The sequence below is a fragment of the Carassius auratus genome, unplaced genomic scaffold (assembly GCF_003368295.1).
Source record: "Carassius auratus strain Wakin unplaced genomic scaffold, ASM336829v1 scaf_tig00216545, whole genome shotgun sequence".
Taxonomy (NCBI): domain Eukaryota; kingdom Metazoa; phylum Chordata; class Actinopteri; order Cypriniformes; family Cyprinidae; genus Carassius; species Carassius auratus.
The window spans coordinates 766,941-794,147 of NW_020528624.1; the positions used below are offsets into that span (position 1 = coordinate 766,941).

Below are 27,207 nucleotides of genomic sequence, written 5' to 3' on the forward strand. Positions count from 1 at the left end.
GCATCATGATTTTATTTTAAGGTATGCTGTTTGTAATTTTCATGTGTCTTTTATTTTAAACGTCATGGATGTTGACTGCTTATCATATTATTCCATTAAATCAAAAAACAGGATCCTACTTGAAGTAATTCAAAAAAGACAAAGCAGTATTTAGTTCCAGAGACTCAAGGATGTTTATTAATAGTTTCAATCAGACGGAGTTGTGATAAGAGTTGAGGTGAGATAGAAATAGTTTGATTTGGCTACTGTTTGTGCCACGATCCTTTGCAAAGGAAGAAAATCAACAGAAACATTATGATATGCCACAGCAAACTAGACAATCAAACACTCGCTCTCAAGTCAGCATTCAGCATTAGATTCAACATCAAGAATCAATAAAGAGAAGCGAGCACACAGTGAGGATTTGGGAATTATTCAACAATATGGGTTTCAAAAGACAAGCTCTTTTAGAGCTCCTCTGAAATGAGAATGTATGCTAAAGCGTTTTATCATCTGAGGACTAATAATGGTGAGCTGGGGGAATAAAGGTCTATTATATATTTATGTACATGTAATGCTAAAATCTATTTCATAAGCAGCTCACAATTAAAATATATTGTGCTTTCACAAATAAAGGACAGGCCGGTAATCCAGCACTTTGAGGTAAAAAAGAAAACCATGCACCAGTAGTATAACAGATAGTCTCGGCTAGGAGAATGAAGCTAGAATCAAAATGAATCTAAACTACGCAGTTCACAGTTACAGATTAGGACCTTGCTTTCCCCTCCCCTCCCTTGAGTCCATACAGAATGGATTCTATCACATGCAACATCAAACCATGCTGTCCTGATGGGGCCATATGGACAGAGAAGTCCGCTGGCAACTACGACTTGTCATCATTCTTCTTCTTCTGGAACTTCCTGAACTGCGACTGAATGGCGACGGCGGCCTTCTCAGTTTCAGGGGCGTCCATGTCGATGTCAATGTCCTCGGGGACGTCTTTCTTAGACGCATCTGCATAGAAAAATAAGTTATTGCATGAGACCATCACTTTAAAGGCCTTTAACAATGACACAATGTCAGTTTACTTATATTCAAACACTATGATGCAGTTGATGAAAGATTGGTTGGTTTAGAACTCAACCTTTTATAGAAATTCTATTAAAGTGATACAGTGCATGTTTTGTATCGGTGACAGTTATGTGAACAGGCAAGGGTAAGACAAATTAAACACATCAAATGGCAAAAAGAACATTAATCTGGCATCCACTAGCATTAATATTGAGAACTAGAAGAGATCACAGTATCATGTAGCATGTCAGTTCAGCTGGCGGCCAGCATGACAATGATCCAGGGCAGCCACTTTCATGGCATGCAGGTGCAGCTCCTATTTACATGAACGGAGAATGAACTGAAACGTCACATTTCCTTTCCAAGTTAGTTGCCTACTAACATGTTAACCAGCCAAATCTTAGCCACCCGCTATATAAACCATGCAAAATGATGAGGTCATATGACAACTATGAAGAACTTTTATCTTACAACTATGTTTCATGTTGTAAAAGTACATTCACTTCTAGAAATGATTAAAAACTGTATCTGCAAGCTTGTGAAGAATGGATGTAATATTGTAACCTTTTTAATGCATTAATGCTGATGTAAAATGAGTCATAAGTAATGACTGCAAAAAGACAATTCTCCAAACCACATGTCCTATGTAGGGTAAAAATGCAAAAATATATTTTTTGCAGTCATTACTTATGACTCATTTGATATCAGCATTAAAAAGGTTACAATATTACATCCATTCTTCACAAGCTTCCAGATACAGTTTTTAATCATTTCTAGAAGGATGTTATGTCATCTAAGCACACATAGACTGTTAAGTGCTGTTGGGCTTTTGGAACAAAGCACACCCAGTCTAAAATTTCCGGCAAGCTAAATGCATAAGGTGTACAGAAGCCAGCAGCACAAAATTGACTGGAGACAGACTGTCATGTATGTTTCCAGACCAGCTCTTGTTTCCAGCTGCACTCCTTCCGCCAAAAGAACAATAATGAATATTCAGCCATTAGCCTATTTATATACATTCTCATTTCATATTTACTTAGCAGATCATGTTTCTTTGTCATGACCTAGGGGCAATTGTATGTATAGTTACATTTTTTAATAAAATACATATATTATCTAACACATTAATTTGAAATGTTTAATAAACTAGTCCGGAGGTGATACCGTTTATAACATTTCTAGTGCATCTCCATAAATTCTAGATTGTTGTGTTGACTGCATCCTACTTTTCAATCATGAACAAATTAGGATTTTAAAACGCATACTATTCACTTATGTATTCAAGATTTAAAACCGTGAACCGCAAAGTTGCTTTTTATTACTTTTTTTTTTTTTACAGCATGATTTTAAAAGGGTTTCAAGCCTTATTCATTAAAATACAAGATGTGAAGGTTTTGTTAAGGAATCACAGTTCAGTAGTGAATACCTCTGAGATTAAACAACACATTAGACTGTTGGAAAATTCAATGCCAATTTAAGCAAGGGAGGAGGAAAACCTTAACATAGACGTAAAGGACAGCGAGAAAGGAAAGATCCTTTAAATACACCTCTAGAGAGAGCAAGCCTCATGTTTCAGTCGATATATGAGATCTTTGTTTGCACACATCAGTGAGATTTTGTTTTTATGGTTTTGGTGCAATATATGCTGACCAGAAATAACAGACATCATTATTGAATTGAGCCGAAACCTAATTCATGTAATTAACAAAACAGTTATCCTCTATGAGTAACTTCAAGTTCAATGCCTCAACTGCTAGAGGACCTAAAGTTGCATTGTGTACCTTTAAAAAATCCCACCACAGACTTATTGGTCAAATCTTCACTGTTTACATGGACAAAGACATCACATGCAATTCCTCACTTTAATGATTCCTGACAAACTCTTTTTATTTATTTTTTTGTATAATATATTTTCCTTGCTTTTTGGTATTAGCATGCCATCTCTCTCGATACACAAAATATACATTTAGACCAACATTACATGCTGTCAATAGCTGGATACACCTGTATAGTTTCTCTGCATGGCTTTCTTCACAAAGGCAAGCATGCTGAATAGATGCATTTGCATGTATATGAATCTAGTTTTGTGTATGTACTTGCTCTTGCACATCATTGGGTGGAAACATAGCAATACCTTCAATAGCTTCTTCCCATACTCCTAGAAATGTTGTGAGCTCCTATACTGCAGGATATTCAGTGCAGGGAGAGCACATTTCCAGCAGTATTTGTTGTATTAAATTGGTGAGAAATTATTTCTAGCAAAAGCTCTAGCATCATCTGATTTCTTGATTTAATATTTGCATCAAATGCAATGAAATTCAGACATTTTCTGTGGCTTAAAGCAATAGTTCACACCCCAGCAGAAGAAAAATTAGTTGAAAAATCACCCTCAGGCAGTCAGACAATCAATGATGAACAGGTGCATCTTCATGAATTAGAATGTTGTGGGAAAAGTTCATTTATTTTAGTAATTCAACTCAAATTGTGAAGCTCGTGTATTAAATAAATTCAATGCACACAGACTGAAGTAGTTTAAGTCTTTGGGTTTTTTAATTGTGATTTGGCTCACATTTAACAAAAAGCACCAATACACTAGCACAAAAAAATTTGAATACTTCATAAGACCAATATAAAAACACATTTTTAGTGAATTTCTGGCCTTCTGGAAAGTATGCTCATTTTAGTGTTGTCAAAAGACCAGGTACTTCGGTACCAAGTCGGTACTAAAAAAATGAAAATTTTCATGGTATTCATGGTAACACGTCAAAATAAAAGTTCATTTTTACATAAAGGCATTGTGCTAGAAATATTACTATTATTTAGTAGAATGTATGTGATACAGCTACTACTTGAAATTTTGTATAAAACTTTATTTTTTAAAGAAATAAATCACACAATATTTCATCCATGTTTTAATTTTAATAGCAAATCCCCTTTATTTACCAAACAATTAAAGGTGTTTAAATTTCATTAATAAAAAGACTAATTAAATTTGGGTAAAACTTGTTTACTGTTTTTCATATATTACTTGTAGGGGAAAAAAATAAAAAAAAATATTTTTGTGTTTTGCTTTGGTACCGAAATTGGTACCGAATACTGAAAATTTTGGTACCATGACAACACTAGCTCATTTACTGTACATGTATTCAATACTTGGCAGGGGCTCCTTTTGTTTTAATTACTGCCTCAATTCGGCATGCCATGGAGTGATCAGTTTGTGTCACTGGTTTCTTTGACACTGGCCTTCAGCTCATCTGCATTTTTTGGTCTCTTGTTTCTCCTCTTCCTCTTGACAATATCCCATAGATTCTCTCTGGGGTTCAGGTCTGCTGAGTTTGCTGTCCAGTCAAGCACACCAACACCATGGTCATTTAACCAACTTTTGGTGCTTTTGCCAGTGTGGGTAGGTGCCAAATCCTGCTGGAAAATTAAATCAGCATCTTCAAAAAGCTGTTCAGAAGAACGAAGCATGAAGTGCTGCAAAACTTCTTGGTAAACGGGTGCAGTGACTTTGGTTTTCAAAAAACACAATGGACCAACACCAGTAGATGACATTGCACCCCAAATCATCACAGACTGTGGAAACTTAACACTGGACTTCAAGCAACAGTCCAGTTCTTCTCCTTAGCCCAGGTAAGATGCCTCTGACGTTGTCTGTGGTTCAGGAGTGGCTTAACAAGAGGAATACGACAACTGCTGCCAAATTCCTTGACATGTCTCTGTGTGTGGAGGCTCCTGATGCCTTGAGCCCAGCCTCAGTCCATTCCTTGTGAAGTTCACTCAAATTCTTGAATCGATTTTGCTTGACAATCCTCATAAGGCTGCGGTTCTCTCGGTTAGTTGTGCATCTTTTTCTTCCACACCTCTTCCTTCCACTCAACTTTCTGTTAATATGCTTGGATACAGCACTCTGTGAACAGCCAGCTGCTTTGGCAGTGAATGTTTGTGGCTTACCCTCCTTATGAAGGGTGTCAATGATTGTCTTCAGGACAACTGTCAGACCAGCAGTCTTCCTCATGATTGTGTAGCCTAGTGAATCAAACTGATAGACCATTTTGAAGGCTCAGGAAACCTTTGCAGGTGTTTTGAATGGATTATCTGATTGGCATGTCACCATATTCTAATTTGTTGAGATGTACGAACTCACACTGTACGGTCCGATCGTCGAGTTGCGATTTGACTGCTCACACTATACATGAGGAATCAACCGAATCAACATGTAGGATCCCTCAGAACCCGGATGTTTGTGGCTGTTTCAGAATAAACATGCTTTCCCGGGATAAACGCACTGCTTTGGTGATATGCTCAATTCTGTGTGCTGAAACGTCCGAAAAAAAAAAGGCGTCAGCGTATCTAGACGCACAGGTGGCTGGGAAAACGTGGCCAATATGATCAATCCATTTTGCAACGCGAACTGGAGGTAAGCAGTCGTTTTTTTCCCCTCTTTTATTTTTATTTTCTTTGCCATAACTCCACAAGTTATCCCTCCATCACTTCAGTCAACACTACCCTTAAACTACTTCAGTCTGTGTGCATTGAATGTATTTAATACACGTTTTTCACAATTTGAGTTGAATTACTCAAATAAATGAACTGTTCCACGACATTCTAATTTATTGAGATGCACCTTTAGTTTAGTTTGTTTCTTCATCTGAACAGATTTGGAGAAATGTAGCATTACATCACTTGCTCATCAATGGATCCTCTGCAGTGAATGGGTGCCGTCAGAATAAGAGTCCAAACAGCTGATTAAAAACATCACAATTAATCCACACAACTCCTGTTGATCAATTATCATATTTTGGAGCAAAAAGCTGCATGTTTATAATAAACAAATTCAACATATGTTTTAACTTCTAACTGTTTCTTCTGGCTAAATACGAGTCCCATCCTTGGTTTTGTTTTCTCAAATGAAAAAGTAATCTTTCCTGAATCAGGAGAGAAATATGCACAGATCAAGCACTATTTATAAGCAAAAACAGTCTGGTTAGTACTAAACAAATAGGTTGATGGAATTTGAAGTGAGAAGACAACAGGGGATGGATTTTTTCATTGGAGCTACAGAAGCACTGTTATGGATTATGGACTGACATTTCCTGTAGGCCAAAAGCGACAGTTTAAAGTTAAAATGCCTTTATTGATTAATTTGTTTCTTACAAACATGCAGCTTTTCACTTCACAGGATGTTAATTGATGGACTGGAATCATGTATATTACTCGTGGATTACTGTGATGTTTTTATCAGTGGTTTGGACTCTCATTCTGATGGCACCCATTCACTGCAGAGGACCCATTGCTAAGCGAAAGCTGTAATTCTAAATTTCTCTAAATTTGATGATGAAACAAACTCATCTACATATTGAAAAGCCTGAGGGGAAATACATTTTCAACAATTTTTTTTATTTTGGGGGGGAAACTAACCATGGAATATTTATTTGGATTTAGCAGTACATTTTTGAATTCTGTATGCATATCATCCCTAATACTAAAGTAAGTTGGTGGTAGCATTGCACAATGCACAGTATTTATATTCCCTATGTCTAAAGCACCATTTGTAATAAAACCATGCAATTCCATTAAGATTCAAGCCTCAGTGAAATCAGCATCCTTTGAAATTAAGTTCTTAGACCTTGTCCCATAGTCTCTGTACCCAGCTCTCCCCAGGGCTTCAGCGACCTCAAGAGCATTACCTCATCATGAAGAAAACCAACAACAGAAAAACCCTCAAGTCTTTTAAGTCTGATTTAAGACGTATGGGCCAATTTGTGGGTTCAGATCCATTTAGTTGCCCTTTTCATAGGACCATGATGCTAAAACACTGGGGACCGTGTTCATTACTTCAATCCTTTTAATTATTATTTTTTTTTTTTACCTCCTTCTCCAGCCTTTTTTACTACATAGGCACATATTTTTAAAATGCTTACCATAATCTTTCTTCCTTCAGTAAGCACAGCACAGAACATTTCAGTTTGGTGGGACACTTCAGGGAATACTTTAGAATGCTTATGCCAGAAGATTTCAGATGGGATACTGGGCTTTTATGTATGCTCAAGGTTGTTTGGGGTAAACTCAACTGAATGATTAATCTTTTCTCTTTCACACAAAAAAAATTCGTAGGACATACTATTTGTATTTATATAAAAGCTGCCGTAAAATAATTTAAGATCCATGATGTGTTCGATTTCTTGTGTGGAATATTTTCTCAATACCTTGTGCCCCAGAGGTTTTGCTGTTGCCACCGGCTGCTCCAGATCCTTGCCTCTGTTGAAAGGAATAAGGAAAGAAACTAAATTAAAATGTTTTTAACTTTCAAAAATCATTTTACAAAGAGCTTGAAATAAATGAAGAGAAGGTTTGTTAACTACAAAAACACAGGCCTGGGTGAATATTAGAAGTCAACAGTCATAATTCAATATTAATTAATATGCAGTTAACACACACACACAAAAACCAAATTAAATTTTTTAGCTGTCAAATGATAATTCGCGATTAATCGCATCCGAAATAAAAGTTTTTGTTTACATAATATATGCAATGTGTATATTTACTGTATGTTGTATATATATATATATATATATATATATATATACAGTATATACACATAAGTATTTTATATGTAAACAAAATATTTTTCTTAAATATATACGTGTTTGTATTTATAAATAAATAATAAAATAATAAATATACATGGTACACACATATATGTTATGTAAACAATTAATTAATATGTAAATAATTATATTTTTTGTTGCCTTTGGCATCACACTTGTTATACTGTGTGATATTTTTGAAAGTGGATTTCAAAACCAAACTGTGTGTTTGGCCATGAATTCATTTTTTAGAAATATCATGATAATGGGGAGCAGTTAAACAGCTGAGTGAGCGAGAAGGCATCGCCAGCATGTTTTCTCTAGGCACATCCTCTCCTGCATTATTAACTGCACTTTCACTGAATTTCAAACAGTGTTTGTAGTGCTTTGATGTCAGGAGCTCAGGAAACCTGCATGTCCTTTCATGCAATTCAGAATGTTCAGCCAAACACAAGCACAGAGACAACCCTCCTGTTTAATGTTTCCTTAAACTCTTTTTAATTAAAGCTTTCATGCATTTAATTCATGTGACATACTAGACAAAGTATAAAATGTACTCTTTCCTACACCTGCCCAAATGTATAAAAATAATTTGTCATCCATTAATATTTATAGGGGATGGGGTGCTTTTGGTGATGCTTCTGTTAGACAGTAACCCATTAGCTTTGCTTTTGTCAGTAACCATAACACGGTATCAGCTCTGTGATGTTATTGATAAATAAAACATTTTGTTTCCTTAATTTTTAACTAATCATTTTTTTATTTTAATTTAATACAATTCATAATTAATGCAATATAATAATACAAAAGAATCATTTTGACTTTATTCTAAAAATATTATGGAACTAAAACACTGCCATATTTACTAAATGTCTTAATGCAAACACACTCTTGGCACAGCCACCCAAAACGCACAATGAGAAGAAAAAAGAAAGAAAGAAAGAAAGAAAGGTTTATTTATTAAGTTAACTTAATCCTCCGAGCCGGATTTCTTTGGGCACAATCATCCACAAACTGTGTTGTTTAATTTAAAACTTGTTTTTTTTTAATGGCTACTTTGGATAGTATTTCTATAAAAGAGAGAGGTGTGCCTTAGGCTGCCACAATAAAAGGCCATACTAAACCTTTTATTTAGTATTCTCTCACAACCACAGACCACATGTGTAACCACACAAGCCCAGGACCTCCACATCCAGCATCTTCACCTCCAAGATCGTCTGAGACCAGCCACCCGGACAGCTGCTGCAACAATCGGTTTGCATACCCAAAGAATTTCTGAACAAACTATCAGAAACCATCTCAGGGAAGCTCATCTGCATGCTCATCATCCTCTTCAGGGTCTCGACCTGATTGCAGTTCATTTATGGTACGGGCAGGTGTATGTTATGGACAACGAACACGAGTGCATTTTATTGATGGCATTTTCAAGTCAAGTCAAGTCAAGTCTGCTTTATTGTCAATTCTTCCATATGTACAGTACATACATACAGAGAATTTAAATTGTGTTACTCTCAGACCCCCGGTGCATACATAACATTAACAATAGACCTTAAAAATAGGTAAAAATTGATAGCCTGAATGCACTGTAAGTCGCTTTGGATAAAAGCGTCTGCTAAATGCATAAATGTAATTTTTTTTTTTTAATTTTTTTTTTTATTTAATTTAATTTAAAAGTCTAGATCAAATATAAAATATAAGAAACAACTTATATTTATAAGTTGTAAAAGGGAATGTAAGGGAATGTAAAAAAATAAAAAAATAAAATTAAAAATAAAGTTAAATAAAGCAGTGCAAGGCACATGGTAGATAGAGTGCAAATCTGTGACAGTGCAGATAAAAGGTTTTTAGTGCAAAAAAGAAGCTTATTTAGTCTGATTAAAGTGACAAAGGGCTCAAGAGCAGTTATTTTGTTTAACTGACTGAAGATGTAGTAGAATGATGTAAGTTCCGTGCTGAATGCGGTAGGGAGCAGACCAATGCTGCACAAAGTGACTGGTGCATGTCATCGTATATTAGTGGGGGTGGTGGGGGGTGGGGGAGTGGAAGGACCTGGGGATGTGGGATCTGGGGGGGGTCATAGTTCAGTGGTGACTGGGGCAGAAGAGGGACGGGGGCTGGGGGGGGATCAAGTTCAGGAGCGAGTTCAGCTTCCTGATAGCCTGATGGATGCAGCTGTCCTTCAGACAGCTTGTCCTGGCCTGGAGACTCCTCAGTCTCCTCCCTGATTGCAGCAGATGAAGCTGTGTGATGGGTGGGTGGGATCACCTGCGATGCAGAGGGCTTTGCCAGTGAGACGGGTTCCGTAAATGTCCTGGAGGAAGGGGAGAGAGACACAAATTATCTTCTCAGCTGCTCTCACTATGCGTTGCAGAGTCTTTTTGCTTTGCAGGCACCCCCTTCAGTCCAGGAGGGGTCCTCTGTGATGTGCACACCCAGGAACTCCTCAGGAAGTCCAACAGCCAGTTGCACAGTGAAGTGTTGAGCCCCAGCTGGACCAGTTTGTAAATTAGCTGTTGAGTGATGATTGTTTTGAATGCTGAACTGAAGTCTATGAACAGCATTCTGACGTATGAGTCCTTTTTGTCCAGATGTGTGAGTGCTGAGTGGACGGCAGTGGAGATGGCATCATCGGTCGACTGGTTGGACCGATATGCAAACTGGAAGGCTTCCAGGGAGGGGGGAAGGGCAGACTTGATGTGGTGTATGACTAGCCCTTCAAAGCACTTCATGAGGATGGGAGTAAGTGCAACAGGACATGGAGATGGCTTCCTCAGAACTGGAATGATGGTGGTATATTTGAAACATGTGGGAACAACTGCCTGACTAAGTGAGATGTTGAAAATGTCTGTGAAGACATAAGTGAGTTCTGCTGCACAGTCTCTCAGTACACGCCCAGGGATGTTGTCAGGACCCGGGGCTTTGCGTGCATTGCTCCTGCTGAAGGATCTCCTCACACTGTCTGGGGTTAGCATTATCACCTGGTTGCCGGGAGGAGGTGGAGTCTTCTGTGCAGTGTTGCTGTTTTGTTGCTCAAAGCGAGCGAAGAAGGTGTTCAGCTTGTTCAGCAGAGAAATGTTGCTGTCACAGGTCGTTTAATATCCAAATCCTTTAAAGAATTTTTAGGCTGCATTAATTAGGTAAACCGGGAACACTTCCCATATCCGATGTACTTGCTACATCATTAGAAGAATGGCATCTACGCTAATATTAGTCTGTTTCTCTCTTATTCCGAGGTCACCTTAGCCACCAGATCCAGTCTGTATCCAGATCAGAGGGTCACTGCAGTCACCCGGATCCAGTAAGTATCCAGACCAGATGGTGGATCAGCACCTAGAAAGGACCTCTACATCCCTGAAAGACAGCGGAGACCAGGACAACTAGAGCCCCAGATACAGATCCCCTGTAAAGATCTGTACACAGTTCCTGAAAGCTGAAATTATCCCAGTTCTTGCATGGCCAGCATACTCACCTGCATGTCACCCAGAGAGCATGTTTGAGTTGCTCTGGATTGGCGTATATGATGTGTTCCAGTTCCTGCCAATATCCAGCAACTTCACACAACCATTGAAGAGGAGTGGACCAACATTCCACAGGCCACAATCAACAACCTGATCAACTCTATACCCCCTTTTACACTGCACGTCGGACCCATCATATTGCCGGAACATTGCCGGGTCGCCTTCTGTGTGAACGCAACCACGTACCGGGATTGATTCCCGGATTAAACCCGGGTTGGGGACCTAGTAACATTGCGGGGTTCGACCCGGGATGAGCGCTGTGTGAACAAAAGCCAGATCTAATGCCGTGTCGAAGTGATGACGAGCGTTATCTTGCGACTCTTTTACCGGCTGTTTTGAAGGAAGATCAACGTTCGCGACGAAAAAATATGTGCAAACTGTAATGAAGCAGAGATCAGAGATCAGTGTGAAAGTGCTAAATCTAGCGACCCGGGAACAATTGCCGGAACACTTTACCCCTGTATTTGCCGGAATGGCAGTGTGAAAGGGGCTTATGTGTAGGAGATGTGTTGCACTGCATGAGGCAAATGGTTGTCACACCAGATACTGTCACACCAGATACTGAATGGTTGTCACACCAGACCCCACCCCGCCCCCCCGAATCCTCAATACAATAAAACTGCACATTTTAAAGTGCCCTTTTATTGTGGCCAGCCCAAGGCACACCTGTGTAATAATCATGCTGTCTAATCAGCATCTTGATATGCCACACATGTGAGGTGGATGGATCATCTCGGCAAAGTGCTCACTAGCACAGATTTAGACAGATTTGTGAACAATATTTGAGAGAAGTAGGCTTTTTGTGTCCATAGAAAAAGTCTTAGATCTATGAGTTCAGCTCATGAAAAATGGGGGCAAAAACAAAAGTGTTGCATTTATAATTTTGTTCAGTGTAATTCATCCCGGTCGGCAACACTGCGATGACCAATGGGAGTGCAGACAATGAAGTTGAATGAAGTGATCTGCAACCTGATATGGTTGGATGCAGCAGGCAATTAAGAACAATAGTGACAACCAATACAGCGATTCAGTTACTGTCAGTGTAATGTACCTTTTAAGTTTCACAATCCCCCAAATCCCAAATAAACCCGTTTACTATTCACAGTCACACCCACATTCATACATCACAGAGGTGTTTGCACTGAAATGATAAAGTGTGGAGAAAAACACATTACAGTAATTGCAAAGAAATTCTAATGAGATTGCTTTGACAAGAAGGGGAAACATACATGCACACAGACACACTCCCTGTGGGCTGCAGCCTTAATCAAATTGCAGTGCTGGCAGTTACAGAAGACTTCTTTAGAGAATGTCAGAAGCACATGCAATCTTGTTTCAACTCAGCACAGATTCAGAAAAGACAATGTTCAAGGTAAACATGCTTCTTTTGTTGGTTTCTCCTTGCACAAGCACAGGACACAAGAGCAGAAAGAGAGGCTCCTTCAGCAAAAACACAGGGTCGCTGCTCAGAAAACCAATTTTTTGCTGTGGCCTGTACATTTTAGAGAAATAAGTGCTTTCTTTATTGTTTAAACTCCAAATCAAGGTTGCTGCAAAGTCTAGTTTTACATAGAATTTAAAAAAGCTTTTATAATTACCTCTCTATTATATATATTTATAAATATGTATAAACTGTCTTTTTTTTACTTACCATGATTAGCTAAAGCAACTTAATTTTATTACATTTAAATCACTTAAAATTGAAATTTACATAATCCTTGTTTGTTGTGACTACATAACTCATATTTGTTAATTAAAAATGGACAGTGCATTTGTAGTTTGCAGCATGCTTTGCAAGAACGTGAATTGAGAGAATTAGATTAAAGTTAGAGTAAAGGCATTTACTTGTTACCTGTTAGTGTTTAATGATCATCATTTTATTAAGTTCACTGAATAGATAATTTGTTAAGTAAAAATAGGAATTGAATGAGGAAATATTTTATCACCCCAATACACTAAGCATCTCTCATCTCCAATGTATTCAGTAAACACACTTCCTTCGTTCTCTGTGTGTGGTGGTGTGTTGCAGTTGTGTTCTGACCATTATGTGAGAATCAGTGTTGAAGCATCTGTGGGAACAGCAGGGCCCAAGAGACAGCTTCCTCAGGCTGGCTGCTCAATCAGAACCATGGAAGACAGGCAGACTTTCCTGCCATTAATATTAAATGCTTGACATTGATGCCTGATAGTCTCTCCTAGATAGCTGACTTGACACAACAAGGTTGCTCAATTCACACGCATGATGGGTTTGTTTTGAAAGTTAGCAGCACTTTCAGTCTTGACCTCCTCTCTCTTTAGAGACACAGCAAACCTGCATCATGGTAAAGTGAAACTAGAAAAAATATTGTATAGAACCCAAACTAGGCAGTGTAAAAATAATATATATTTACCTTAAAGCAACTTATATCAAAAAGGAAATTCTAATGTGTCCAGTTTGTCTTCGGTATGCAAGTAAAGAGTCTCGAATCCAGTACAGGTGCTATTTTTCATGCATCATCTCTAAATAATTTAGGAGCATGACAACATTTATTCTACTTCATTAAAGCTGAAATTTGCACTTTTTTAAATGTTAAAATATTGTACATTCTCCAATCCTAGCTTCGTGTGCACAAACTGCTATAAGTAAACAATCTGAAGCCTGATTCCCCTTAACATGTTAACACTGTGGTTCTCAAAATACTGTTCTTTCCACATAAAACCAACAACTACAACTACAACAACTGGGTGCTAGAAAATTATATGCCTCTTCTCTTTCAAGCTCTATATGAAGTCAACTTCTATGTTTAAATTCTGCTAAAACGAATTATCAGAATCGATTACAATAGCACTGTAGTGCTATTTTAGGAGCTTGTAGATTGCAGACTACATAACTTCTGCATGGCTTTCACTGTGAATTAAAAATGCAATAAAGATACGTGGAGTTAGGCCGCAAACTCAAACTGTTTTTAGATGAATCATCTTCCTTTTTGTGCAAGAAAAAATCTTGAACTAAAGCTTCTTTAAACAGCAAGAGCACGAGAGACAGCAAAAATTAAAGTCTGTTACATATGCTAGATAAATATACTTTGGGTAAAGTAAAGAATCACCCCACTTTAAAATAATTACATTTTGAAGGTGACAAGCTACACCTCTTATACAGTCTTCATCGTTGGTGACGGCGGCTGCATCCGCACCACTCGCATAAAGGAAAAAGTTGTTTTTTTTCTTACTTCTCTCATGTTTTCGTCAAGAAACCTGAGATGTTTGTGCCAAGGGTCTAAGGCACATGCGAGAAGAGGAGTTTTCTGCATTCTCAAAGTTAGAGGTGTTTATTCGTTGCTTGAGAGATGCCGCAACAATGTTCTTGAATTCGGTCACTTTTATGTGATTCTCCACGGCATATTTGAAGTACTGTAGAAGACCACAGTTCTTAGGGGCCATTCACATATCGTGTCTTTTGCCCTTTCAAGTTCCTTATTTCCAATGTAGGCGCGTGGTATGCGCGCTCATAATGGAAGCGACGCGGTTGCGATGCGCACGCGGTGCGACGCACCCGTTTTTTCCAGGCGCGTCCGCACCGCATCGAGTTAAAAACATCTCAACTTTTCAGAATGCAGCAAGCGCACCACATGTCATGTGACAAGAACTAATCATTCAGCTTCATCCTTTCCCATAACAATGTTGAAAGCTCAGCCAAGATGAAGGAACAGCTGATCATAGCTGTATATGGATTGCCAATTTGAAATAAATTTAGTAGCAGAGCTACTGAAAGGGATTTTTTTGTGCTGCAAATCCATTTATCCTTTGCTGAAATTTCCACATCTTCATGTAGAAAGCGCGTCATTGGCAAACGCCTCAGGAGCACTTCTGCCCAAGCGCTTTGGAGAAGGAGAAAGTGGCGCACCTAGCGTTTTCCACGCGTTTTAGGCGCGATATGTGAATGGCCCCTTATTCATTCATTAATAATTTTTTGCTTGCATACATTTTCAAATATGGCGTGGAGGATCACAGAAAGTGACCAAATTAGGTTTTATTGTGAACTTAATTTTTTTTTTTTTTGCGAAATTCGAATATTTTTATTTAGCGAATAATTAGAGCAGAACGAATATTCAAATGTTCGACTATCCATGCACAGCCCTAGTTATTATGACGGATCTGGTATGTACAGCGTTTCCATTGTTCATGTTTGAATGTGGACTGCTTACACAAATGTAACAAATACAGTCTTTATAAGCGTTCCTTTGAAAAACAGCGGTCTGTCGTCGATGCTTGAGGCTTAGATCTTTATAATGATACATAGTTTGTCAAGATTAAATTTGTCCCGTTTCATTTAATCTATTCATAAACACTGACACGTGCGAGTTGAGTGGCTTTGAGGACGAGGGTGTCGGGGTGCAGGCTAAGAGGTTAAGGTGGACTTATTGATTAGGTGCAAGAGTAGTAGTGATGGTTAAAATAATAGATTGATGCTGAAATAGAAAATTGAGCCTTGTTTCTAGATGGACAGAGAGTGGAAAGTAATAGATCAAATGAGGAGATGGAGATAGAGGAAGAAAAAGAGGGAAATGTAGAGGCACAAGTGACAGAAAGAGAGCAGGTAACAGCAAGCCAGGAGACAGAGGCTGGTGAGAAAGAGCAAAATGTAGAGGCACAAGCTATTATTTAACTTAAAATTGTCTTCTCTATTGTTTCTTTTTCAAAACTGCATCAAAGTATTTGCTGCTGTATCAATACATAATCATCTATATCTATATGCAAATCAGCAAGGAATGCATCACAATATATTGCTGTATTGATATTTTGAACAGCGCCATTTAAAGCCTTGTTGCATATCCCCCTTTTATACTTTGAGCACCTCCCCTTACAAAGGTCTCTGCATGGACCTGCTCAGAGGGAGTGTCAGCCACGTTAAAAAAAAGGTAACCACTTAAGTGATTTGTGGATTAATGCATATTGGTGACACGAACCATTTAAAGCGCCATCCCTTTAAAGTTTGAGCATATTGTTTGCAAACTGCAAATGATTAATTAGTTAAAAACAAAGTAGTTGTGTTGTTTTGTTCTTTAGTAGCAGTAATATGCAGTTATTAGCCGTGTCCAGTGTATTTTTTGTTGGTTTTCATGAGACCCCCCTTGAAATAACCAGGACCCCCCATTGCCCCCCCAATCAAAATTGTCTGGAGCCGCCACTGTGTGCAAGTATATCTATTTGGTAGTTTAAACACTTTTATATCGACCATTTTAGTTGATCTAATCCAGATAAGGGGCGCCATTTCATCCTCTCCTCTCAAAACACATTAAGTAGGTCTATTGCAAACTTGGAGAAAAACAAGTAAATCTGGATACAGGAAGGGATTGTAGGTGGGGGGAGTGAATGTACAGCGCTCTCTCTCCCACTTTCAGTATCACGACTGAAATGCCCGTGAACAAGGATGAACCTTCAACTGCTTCCCGGGTGCCACAGAAAAAAAATAATAATTTGTATAATTTTCCTTATCATGGATCTTTTGTTTTCTCCTTGTTTTTGCTAATAAACATCCCCGGTTAAGCTCCCCGGCTGTTCTGCATTTGGGTTCCCTTTCAGTCTGTCACTTTCAACGTTACGAATGGGGATCTCGCCCGAGAGCCCAATCACCTTCGAGAGGTACAAAACAAGCCAATGGTACACAAAGTACCTGGTTCTGCGGAATTTGCATCACGAGCTCCGCCCCGCAGAGCGGAAATATAAGGAGCAGCGCGAGCAACTCTCATTCAAGCACGCCGCAGCCGGTTGAGTTTCCGGATGAATTTGCTGGTGGTCAGAATGAAGACCGTATGTCGATCGATGCATCACAAGGCGGGCTTGAGTCCTCGGGAGATGAGGATTCGGCTGTGTTGCCTCCCTTGGGAGTGCCAGCGTTGTCCGAGTCCGATCCCGAGCTGACGGCCATGCTTTCCCGGGCAACGGAGAGCATTGGGCTTGAGTTTAATCCTCCGCCCTGTCCTGAGCGCACGAGGCTGGATGATTGGTTCTTGGGGGCTGCTCATGCGGATCGCCAGCACCCCCCTCTGGTTCCTTTCTTCCCGGAAGTGCACCAGAAGGTAACCATTTCATGGAAGGCACCTTTAACTACCGAAACCATTTTGGTACTTTCTCCGCCTTCACTGCTGATGGCGGGGCAGCCAAGGGGTATGCTGGGATTCCTCCAGTGGAGCATTCTGTTGCGATGCAACTGCCTCCACTTGGCATGGTGGTCCCAAGATGCCCTCCAAGGCCTGTAAGTTCTCATCGATGCTTGTGGCCAAGGCTTACAGAGCTGTGGGTCAGGCCGCTTCTGCCCTGCATGCCATGGCCTCACTTCAGGTCTGTCAGGCCAAGCTGCCCTGCAGCTGCACGAGGGCAGTGCTGACCCAGGGGTTTTGCAGGAGCGCTCCTTGGGTCAGGTGATGTCCACTTTGGTGGTCCAGGCTGAACCTAGCAGACATGAGGGAGTCTGATCGGGCTTAGCTCCTCAACTCCCCAGTCTCCCAGGATGGCCTCTTCGGCGACGTGGTAGAGACCTTTGCCCAGCAGTTCTCTGCCACCCAGAAGCAGTCTGAGGCCATCAGACACATCCTGCCCCGGTTGCCCACTGCTGCCACCACCCTGCTGCCGGCACAGCCGCCTCAGCCTGCTCGTCGCCGAGGGCACCTCCCCTGCGGCCTCCTCCACTCCCGCTCGGCCACAGCAGCTTTCACCACGGCCACCGCTTCAGGGCCCTGCTGAAGGACAAGCATGTTCTGGTCCATAAGGAAAACACTGTGACCATAGCGTACATCAACCGTCAGGGTGGTCTATGCTCCCGCCGCATGTGGCAACTCGCTCGCCATCTCCTCTTGTGGAGTCAGAAGCTTCTGAGGTCACTTCGTGCAATTCACATTCCAGGCAGGCTCAATCGTGCAGCCGATTCAGCTGATTTGGGAATGCTTCGGAGACCCCTCAGGTAGACCTGTTTGCCTCTCCAGAAAATTCCCACTGCCAGTTATTTAGCTCCCTGACCGAGGGCACTCTTGGCACGGATGCACTGGCACACAGCTGGCCACTGGGCCTGCGCAAGTATGTGTTTCCCCCAGTTAGCCTTCTTGCACATGCCTATGCTTTGAAGTGGAACCTCTTAGTCACTTGGTGTTCTTCACGGTGTGAGGACCCCTGGAAATGTCAGATCGGGTCAGTGCTTTCCTTTCTTCGGGAAGAGTTGGAACGAAGGCTGTCTCCTTTCACCCTCAAGTTCTATGTGGCTGCCATTTCGGCTCACCATGACCCTGTTGAAGGTAAGTCTCTTGGGAGGCACGATCTGATCATCAGGTTCCTGAGAGGCACAAGGAGGTTTAAACCGTCTCGCCCTCAGCAAGTCTCCTCTTGGGACCTCACAGTGGTTCTATCCGCACTGCAGAGGGCTCCCTTCGAACCCTTGCTCTCAGTAGAGCTAAAGTTTTTATCTTTGAAAAATGCGCTCCTGACAGCTTTGGCTTCAGTGAAGAGGGTCGGGGACCTGCAGACATTTTCAGTTGACGAAAGCGTGCCTGGAATTCGGGCCGGCTAACTCTCAGGTTATCTTGAGACCCCTGCCTGGGTACGTGCCAAAAGTTCCCACCACTCCTTTTAGGGATCAGGTGGTGAACTTGAAAGCACTGCCCCTGGAGGAGGCAGACCCAGCCCTGGTGCTGCTCTTTCCAGTATGTGCACTTTGCACCTACGTGGACAGAACTCAGTGCCTTAGGACCTCAGACCAGCTCTTTGTCACCTTTTTATTTATTAATCACCTTTATTTATATACAGGGTTTCTGCAGGTTTCACAAAGTCAAATTTAAGACTTTTTAAGACCTTTTTAAGACCATTATGAATGAAATTTAAGACCTATATCACGACATAAAAAAAACGTACAAAGGAAACGCAGAGTCTCAAAATTACTTGCAAACTAAATTAATTTATTAAAACTGAACATAGTACTGAAGACAGCTGTTGCATGCCCCATGAACTGGGATCCCAGGTATCTTGACTGCACCTGCCCGCCCTCCCAAAAACGTATGTGCAGGTCCAGCTGTTTCGTTTTGGTGGTGCGATTCAGACTTTCGTCGAACATCAGCATGAACGGTCCCGTGATTTTGGAAATTAGTTCTCTTTTTATAAAATCCGCTATTCCAAAGCGCGTAATGTATGACGTTTTATCTTTCCCGCACCTGAAGGATTTAGCGATCTCAGAGTCCGGAAACATCGTTTGAAACAATTCCCCGATTTCCTCATTCGCACTGTAGGACTGGTGTCTAGTCACCGTGTGGAGAACCCAGAGCACCTCCGCTTTTAGTGTTGGCTCTGATCCAAAAGCGACACGGAGGTCGATTGCGGGAGTTGCGGAGCTACTGTGTGGGCCTCGCCTAGGCAGTGTAGAAGTATTGCTGGAGCCGTCAGATACTTGCAAGAACTGGCTGATGGCTGTCGTTTGCTGGAGACCCTTCACAGCAGTTAGATGTTTATAACTTTTTGCATGAGACTCCAGCGCCCGTACACCCAACGTTCCCAATTTAATTGCTTTCTTGCATAAGATGCAGTAGGCTTCAAATACATTGTTTGCAACTGACTTTAACCAAGCACTAAATTCAGGTTTCTCAAGCCAAGTATCGCTAAACTTACACTTCCCCATAGCTGAATAAAAAATCCGTTTTACATCTGTCTGTGGTATCCAAGAGACTGGCACCAATAACATGAAAGCTCAAAGCTGATTGGTGGTTGCATATTGGTCTATTTTGTAGTCGTAATACAGCCAATTATATTTGGACTAGCGAAATAAGGAACTACAACACCACGGATTAAATAAAAAAAAAAACATTCAAAGCGCTGCGGGCCGCGTTTCAATGAGATTTACATGGACGTAGGAAAATTAAGACCTGTTTAAAATGATTTAAGACCTAGAACACAATACTCCAGCAAATTTAAGACTTTTTAAGGCCTTAAATTGTGATTTGGAATTTTTAGACTTTTTTAGACTTTTTAAGACCCCGCGGAAACCCTGTATATAGTGCTTTAAACAAAATACATTGCGCCAAAGCACTGAACAACATTCATTTGGAAAACAGTGTCTCAATAATGCAAAATAATAGTTAAAGGCAGTTCATCATTGAATTCAGTGATGTCATCTCTGTTCAGTTGAAATAGTGTCTGTTTTTATTTGCAATCAAGTCAATGATATCGCTGTAGATGAAGTGACCCCAACTAAGCAAGCCAGAGGCGACAGCGGCAAGGAACCGAAACTCCATCGGTGACAGAATGGAGAAAAAAACCTTGGGAGAAACCAGGCTCAGTTGGGGGGCCAGTTCTCCTCTGACCAGACGAAACCAGTAGTTCAATTCCAGGGCTGCAGCAAAGTCAGAATATACAGTTATTTGGTGCAAATGTGTGTGGGGAGGGTCAAATTATTTATATAACTTATTTTTATAATGTAGGGCATACCAACAGAAGCATTTCTTATAAATAACAGCCTAAGCCAATCAAGCTAGCACCACGTCCCCTGCGAGGAGTGATTTATTTAAAATGCTTCTCCCCAGTTTATTGTTCAATTGACTAAATGTTCTGCTATCACCTTTCAGCTCGCTCCTCACCATTAAGGGGCTTAATAAAGTTGTCAGTTTGTTTTATCGATTTAATTTATACATTTACATTGCATGTGCAAGATGTTGTACAGTCGGCTGGGAATCTTATAATCCCAGAGCTATGAGCTTTTGCCACTGATGTATACTGCCTCATTAGTCAAACCAAAACTAACACATTACAGGGACAATTTATTTGAATAACAACAGTCTGTCAGTCTGTATTGCACTTTGTAGATTGTAAAATGCGATTTGTGACCAATTTATTAAAGTAAATGACCATTCAAATATTCACATATATATATATATATATATATATATTTTTTTTTTTTTTTTTTTTTGCACTTCCTTTCACAAGGCTGTAATATGGAAGAAAACAGCATCCAATAAGCCTAGCAAGTAATATAGAACCATGAATAAATATGCTTTATGCAGCTATTACAGTGACAATTTGCACTTTGACTTAAAATCAAATTCAAGCTGAAAATTCACAGTAAGTTCAAGAAACCTTTTATTGTACATTTGCTTGTTGTTGGTGTTAGCCTGGGTGCTGCTATATTCAGTTGCTAAGGTTTTCAGAGTAGTCATTAGTGTGTTGCTATGTGGTTACAATAAAGTCATAGCACATATTTCCTTAACAAGCCACATGATTTGAAGCTTCATTCATGTGCATAGTACAGATGGTCCAGGAATTTTAATACTTGGGGTTGAGGGTTTGCACAAATGTGGGCAATAGCTATAGTGACGCTTGCCTTCGCATCCACCACCAAACATGCCGAGCTATAAGAATGATACTGCAAAGTTCACTTAATCCAGCTTGGATAACAAAACTGTTTGCTTAAGCTTCTTAATATGCTGATGTGTCGATGCCTTCGGCCAAACTAAAATTTACTGCGGCTTTGCCTGGCAGTTGGACTACTTCATTTGCAACTGTTCAGAGAAACAGCTTACGCTTTGGAGATTTACGAAAAGAGGAAATAAACGAAATAACAGTGATTTCTTAACTTGCAATTGGCAAAAAGTAAATCCTTCAAGAGGTGTGACATGTGGTGAACTTCTGAAACAAAAATAGTAAAGTCGCCTGTCTGTGTTAGTCTTTTTTTTCTGTCTCATGTAATTCATGTTTCAGTTCCATTTGTTTTGAACACAGTTTTGTTTGTTTGCTCTTTAGGTTTATTATCATTCTCTTGTTTCATACTATTATTATTTGCTTTCTTTTATTCAAACAAGTTCAATCACATTCATATATTTTCTTTATATGAGTATACACATTTAGATTTTCTTTTATACTATACAGGTTTACAATAATAACTATTAGATATAAGAGAATATATTTTAATACTTACCTTATTGGAAGTTATCGTATCTTATTCTTCACAATTAACTTTTTTCTAGTTATTTTTTCATATTGTAGTGCACAAATGCTTGTCTTATGTATTATGAAAGCTGGCTTCCATATTCACAATAAACAGGTGGAATAACACCTTCCATTTATGGAAATATCACATCCATAAATCCAACAGTTGCAAGGGGCAAAAAAAGTTGGTGCAAATGCGGGGAGCTTGGATGCAGCAGCACATTCCTGGTTATGGAAGCTGATGTCCAATCAGATTTCTGACATCCCGTTGTGCTGCTTCAAGATATGTAGTAGGTCTTTTGAGTGTCATAAAGCAATCCAGTGTGAGAGAATTGATGTGTGGAGAGGTCAGAGATGAATTAGACGAGAGACAAGGAGACCATTTTGAAATGAGTAATGTGGGCAGTTTTTCAAGAGTTGTCAAAATCAGATTAAATGTGCTGTGTGGCTCTTGATCTCACCCCAATCTGTGCTCTCCAGCTCTGCTCATATGATGACTGTATTCACAGGGCCCTAAGATTTCCATTTTATTCCAGTTTATTAAAACTAACTTATGTATGTGTGCTGATAACCTGACATAATGTATGTAGTTTTAAAATGATATACATTATTTAAAAATATATATAATAATTATTTATGGGGGGTAAAACATTATGTGTGGTAGCCAAAATGTTACTGTAAAAAAAAAAAAAAAAAAAAAACATTGGTAGCATCATAAAACACTGCAATAAAATAATGCAATTAATATTATTTAAACATAGTTACCCTAATCTACATAAACAAAACTGTACTTAATTAAAACATTTAAAGTGTCACACAGGGAATTCTGGGAATGCCAATTTATATATATTTTTATTATTATTTTATGATTTTTATTTTTTTACAGTAAACTATAAGGTTATTTTTCACTTTGAAAACTGTGCATTACCATTTTGTCTATTACAGGTTTTCATTTTGTCACATTGCTGTCATTGATCTGGTTTTTATTATATAAGCACTACCTGTATTAAATTATTCTGTTAACTATCGTTAAGTATTATATAGTTATTTAAGAAAGGCCACATTACCTACAACAGTAAATTAAAGCAATGCCTAAAAAGCTGTGTGCTTATGGGTAACATATTTTCCTCCTTTCGACTGCTATTAAATGTTGATAATTTTTAATAATGTTCTATTGAGGGAGTAAAAATATATAGCTTTTATCCTCCTTTTAGAGGCAGAGGCGTCCCGTACAGTGTCTGATAATAACCTTATTCAAAAAATATTTGGAAAATAAATAAATAAACAAACAGCTTTCTGCTGCTATATTTTCTACAAGAAAAGGCAGAATGAAATCTAATGAGAAGAAGCCGGAGAGATGTGGCATATGGTGTTTGATCACGGCTCTCACAGTAATTGGGCCTTTTCTTTAGATATTAAACGCTCTAATACTTTGAAGCAAACTGAACGCATCATAATTACCTGACTGCTTAAATCAGGGTTGAGATTATGCTAATTTCCTCTCATAATTAGCATCCATCTCTACAATATGTTACATTTGGCACATCATGTTCAAAAGCACTGCAGGTTCACAGAAAATAACATCAAGAAAACGCACATGTTGCTGGAGAAAGATGTCACAACTGCACCGCGTCTAGATGGCTTTGAAGTTAATTAGCACTTCCTGTCTAGAAATGTATTAACTATTTGCTATTATCCTGTACCCAACACAACAAGCACACAAACTACTGCTTTCAGCCCTCTTGATGGATACATCTATATAACCAAAGGCAAAAGTCCTAAAGGTGCTAATGTCCAGCAGGTATTCTGAAATGGATAAGAGATTTCCTAATGAAACAGATCAGGGTTTGCCAACTGAATTGCATATAAATGAAATAAAAGCTATGTATTCGGCGTAGCAATTAGCAATGTATCCCAACATATGGACGATTTTATTACTTGCTTTCAGCTTTATTTTTCCATGCTGTCTGCTACACAGAACAGACCAGCACACCGCAATTTGAGGTAGACTGCAATTATGTGGCAAGAGAATGTATTTCATCATCAAATTAAAGCTGCTAATTGGCTATTAGTTCATAGTTTCAAATGTAAACATTAAAAAATGCAACTAAATTATAGAAAATATTTCTATTCAAAAACATGTACAGTATTTTTATGTTAAAAACCACACTGGCATAGATTACGGCAAGGTTTAGCAAGATTTTAACAAAAGGCTGAGTTGTGTTCTTAGGGTATTTTTATAAATGGCACATTGAGGTAATTTGTTACACTGTTTGTAAACGTTGTGATTTTATAGATGAATCACTTGATTAATTGTGACATCTATGGGTAAAAAAATAAATACTGAATTATTTTGTGCTTCAATATTTAAGTTGCTGTCCAGATTTTACTGAAGTGCCAATAAAAAGCCTATAAAATATGCCATTTAAGGGAATGTTGTAATAGCTATCACTTGCCCTGCTACTGAGTAATGGTGTTGCAAAAGGTCATTGTGTGTTTAATGAACTGTGTCACTTTCTCAAGGGCAGTAACAGTAGAAATATGCAATGCCTTTATATAGCTAATGCTTGTATGTTTATACAGAAATGGATATTTCAAAACAAAAGTATGGCATCTATAGCCCCAGTTTCTCTATATTTGTGATAGATAGATAGATAGATAGATAGATAGATAGATAGATAGATAGATAGATAGATAGATAGATAGATAGATAGATAGATAAGCAGCCTATAATATGATGACGTCAATAAAAAGTATATTCAGATATGTTATCATCTTCAGAAGTCATCCTCAAATGAAGTGAAATGAAATTATTATCGAGTTATTTTATGTAAACACAGTTCCATCGGCAATTGAACAGATTCGAGTGGAGAGGCTAAAGTGAATCAAACACTCTGAGCGAGGACTCACAGCAGCACACTGCAGCACCCAAAAGAAATTAAGATGCCGAAAGCTATTAAGCATATTATATCATCAAAATCTGTTGTAGAGATCTGCTTTAAATCTCGTCTTGATTCGGTAAATCTAGAGGTGCACTTACCTCACTCATGGTTCAGTGTTATCGCGCGGCTTCTCCTCAGCGCACTTCAGCTGTGACAGTAGTGCTTTCCTCACTCTCGGGGAGCTTTATAAAGTATAAAGCCGTCTCCTCAATGCCATCACGGTTGCACTAAACCAATAGGAGAGCCGACGGCAAATCCCCTCCCTTATTCTGCTTGAAATATTACTGTCCTCTTTTTATTCCTACAGTTAATGACGAGAACTGCGTCTGTCCTCTCATCACGAGCGCAGCTTCACAGCAGCCCGACTCGATAAACAATTACCAGAAGTATTTGTGTGGCACTCTATTTACTAGGATTTGAAAATGCCAATCTTGACATTATTTGATTCACACCACGAACCCGATTTTGTATTATGAAACCGAGACTTTCTAATTGGATGACTTTTGAATAGACAACAGAGACAAAACGTTTTACAACTTTTCACAGCATTGTATTTTGGATTTTAATGCTGCTGTACAACTTATATATATATATATATATATATATATATATATATATATATATATATATATATATATATATATATATATATATACATAGTGCGAACTACGGGGGAGCTAGGGGGAGCTCGGCTCCCCTTAATAAGACATGGGCTCCCCTGAAAACGAGAAATGTGAAATTTTGGGGGGTCTCAAAAAATTTTGACAATATGAATATTTTGAAGTACAATTTCAGTTGTGCAATGTGATCATGATGGATTATTAAGTGTAAAATAGCAAAAATATTATTCATTCATGCATGACGGCGATTAAAACCTAATTTACTTAAATAAAGATTACTATACATGCTATTCTTGTAATGAGCATCAATGTGTGGGGGCGCTGCGCTGCAAATTCCCCTTTAGTACGTCGTATATTCGTAGACAAAAAATAAACGTTGGAGGCCATTTATCACGCGCAAAGTCCTTAATTCATTCTGCAGTTATAGCAATGATAGCAATTGTAAAAAGAAAACGAGGCAGTTTAATTAATTTTGGTTTTATGAAGAAATTGTGTAGTGATGACATTAATAGCACGACTGATTCACTTGCTACAAACACTTATTAGACCTCCCGCCGCGCGCCCACTGTGACAACCAAGAAGCTGAAGAAAAGTTATCTCTGGCTGTAGTAATAGCTAGTCAGAGGCCGGTGTAGCAGTCGATTCTGTTCCCCTCTAAATGTCTGTTTCCTCTCGGGTTGCCAGGTCCGTGTAATAAACCCAGCCATATAGTTAATCAAACATTTTCCCAAAGTAGCCTAAATTCCGCGGATTTGGCAACACTGCTGCATGCAAACACACCGAACACACCTGGATGTAAGGAAAGCAAAAAGCGACACATTTCCTGCTACACTGCAACATAGTAAAATGATTCTCACACTCTATTTTCTTATTCATCTTGCAGTTGTTCCGTTATTTTTGTCTTATGTTTTTACATTTCAAGTTGAAAAACCTCTCGTCTTAAATGTATTTTCAAGTTTAGGATTTAGGACGGTATTTGTAACTATTTGACTTGGCGTAAATCCAGTCATGCTTCTTGTGCACGCTAATTCTGCTACACCGGTCACTATCCTAACCCCTCTTGCTCCGAGTCCTCTCTCCCGTTAAACTGGAACAGCCAGCAGTGGAGAGACTGTAAGAACCGATATACATGGCTGTTTTTTAAGGATGGAAGCTTGAGGAGCATCTCTTGTAGGGATGCAAAAAACCTTCTTCTGTCTGAAAAGTTACCTGGCACGCACTTGTTTGAGGAGTGGATTAATGGGGAAATAAGCAGCGCTGCAGTAATACATACAGTTGTAGCTGTTATGTATCTTTGTAAGTCATTGTAAGTTTTTTGAGGCACTCGTGTCGATAAAATCTAATAATAGTGCATTCACTTGTAGCTGTCCTTATTTGAGGCACACGCAAGTGCATACCCCCCCCCCCCCCCCCCCCCCAAAAAAAAAAAAAAGTGGGCTCCCCCAGAGGACACGGTATAGTTCGAACACTGTATATATATATATATATATATATATATATATATATATATATATATATATATATATATAAAATTCAAACATTCTGTAAA

The 27,207-nt window shown here is 39.1% G+C and overlaps 1 protein-coding gene across 1 annotated transcript; it reads right to left on the reverse strand.

Moving 5' to 3' along the window:
- Positions 1–159: 159 nt before the first annotated feature.
- On the reverse strand, positions 160–25,371 carry LOC113098388 (calmodulin regulator protein PCP4-like). The gene is made up of 3 exons (XM_026263433.1): positions 25,137–25,371; positions 7,260–7,311; positions 160–993 (listed from the first exon to the last, which is right to left on the reverse strand). Exons 1-3 carry the CDS (start codon positions 25,143–25,145, stop codon positions 863–865), a joined length of 192 nt encoding a protein of 63 aa, XP_026119218.1. The 5' UTR covers positions 25,146–25,371; the 3' UTR covers positions 160–862.
- Positions 25,372–27,207: the final 1,836 nt, after the last annotated feature.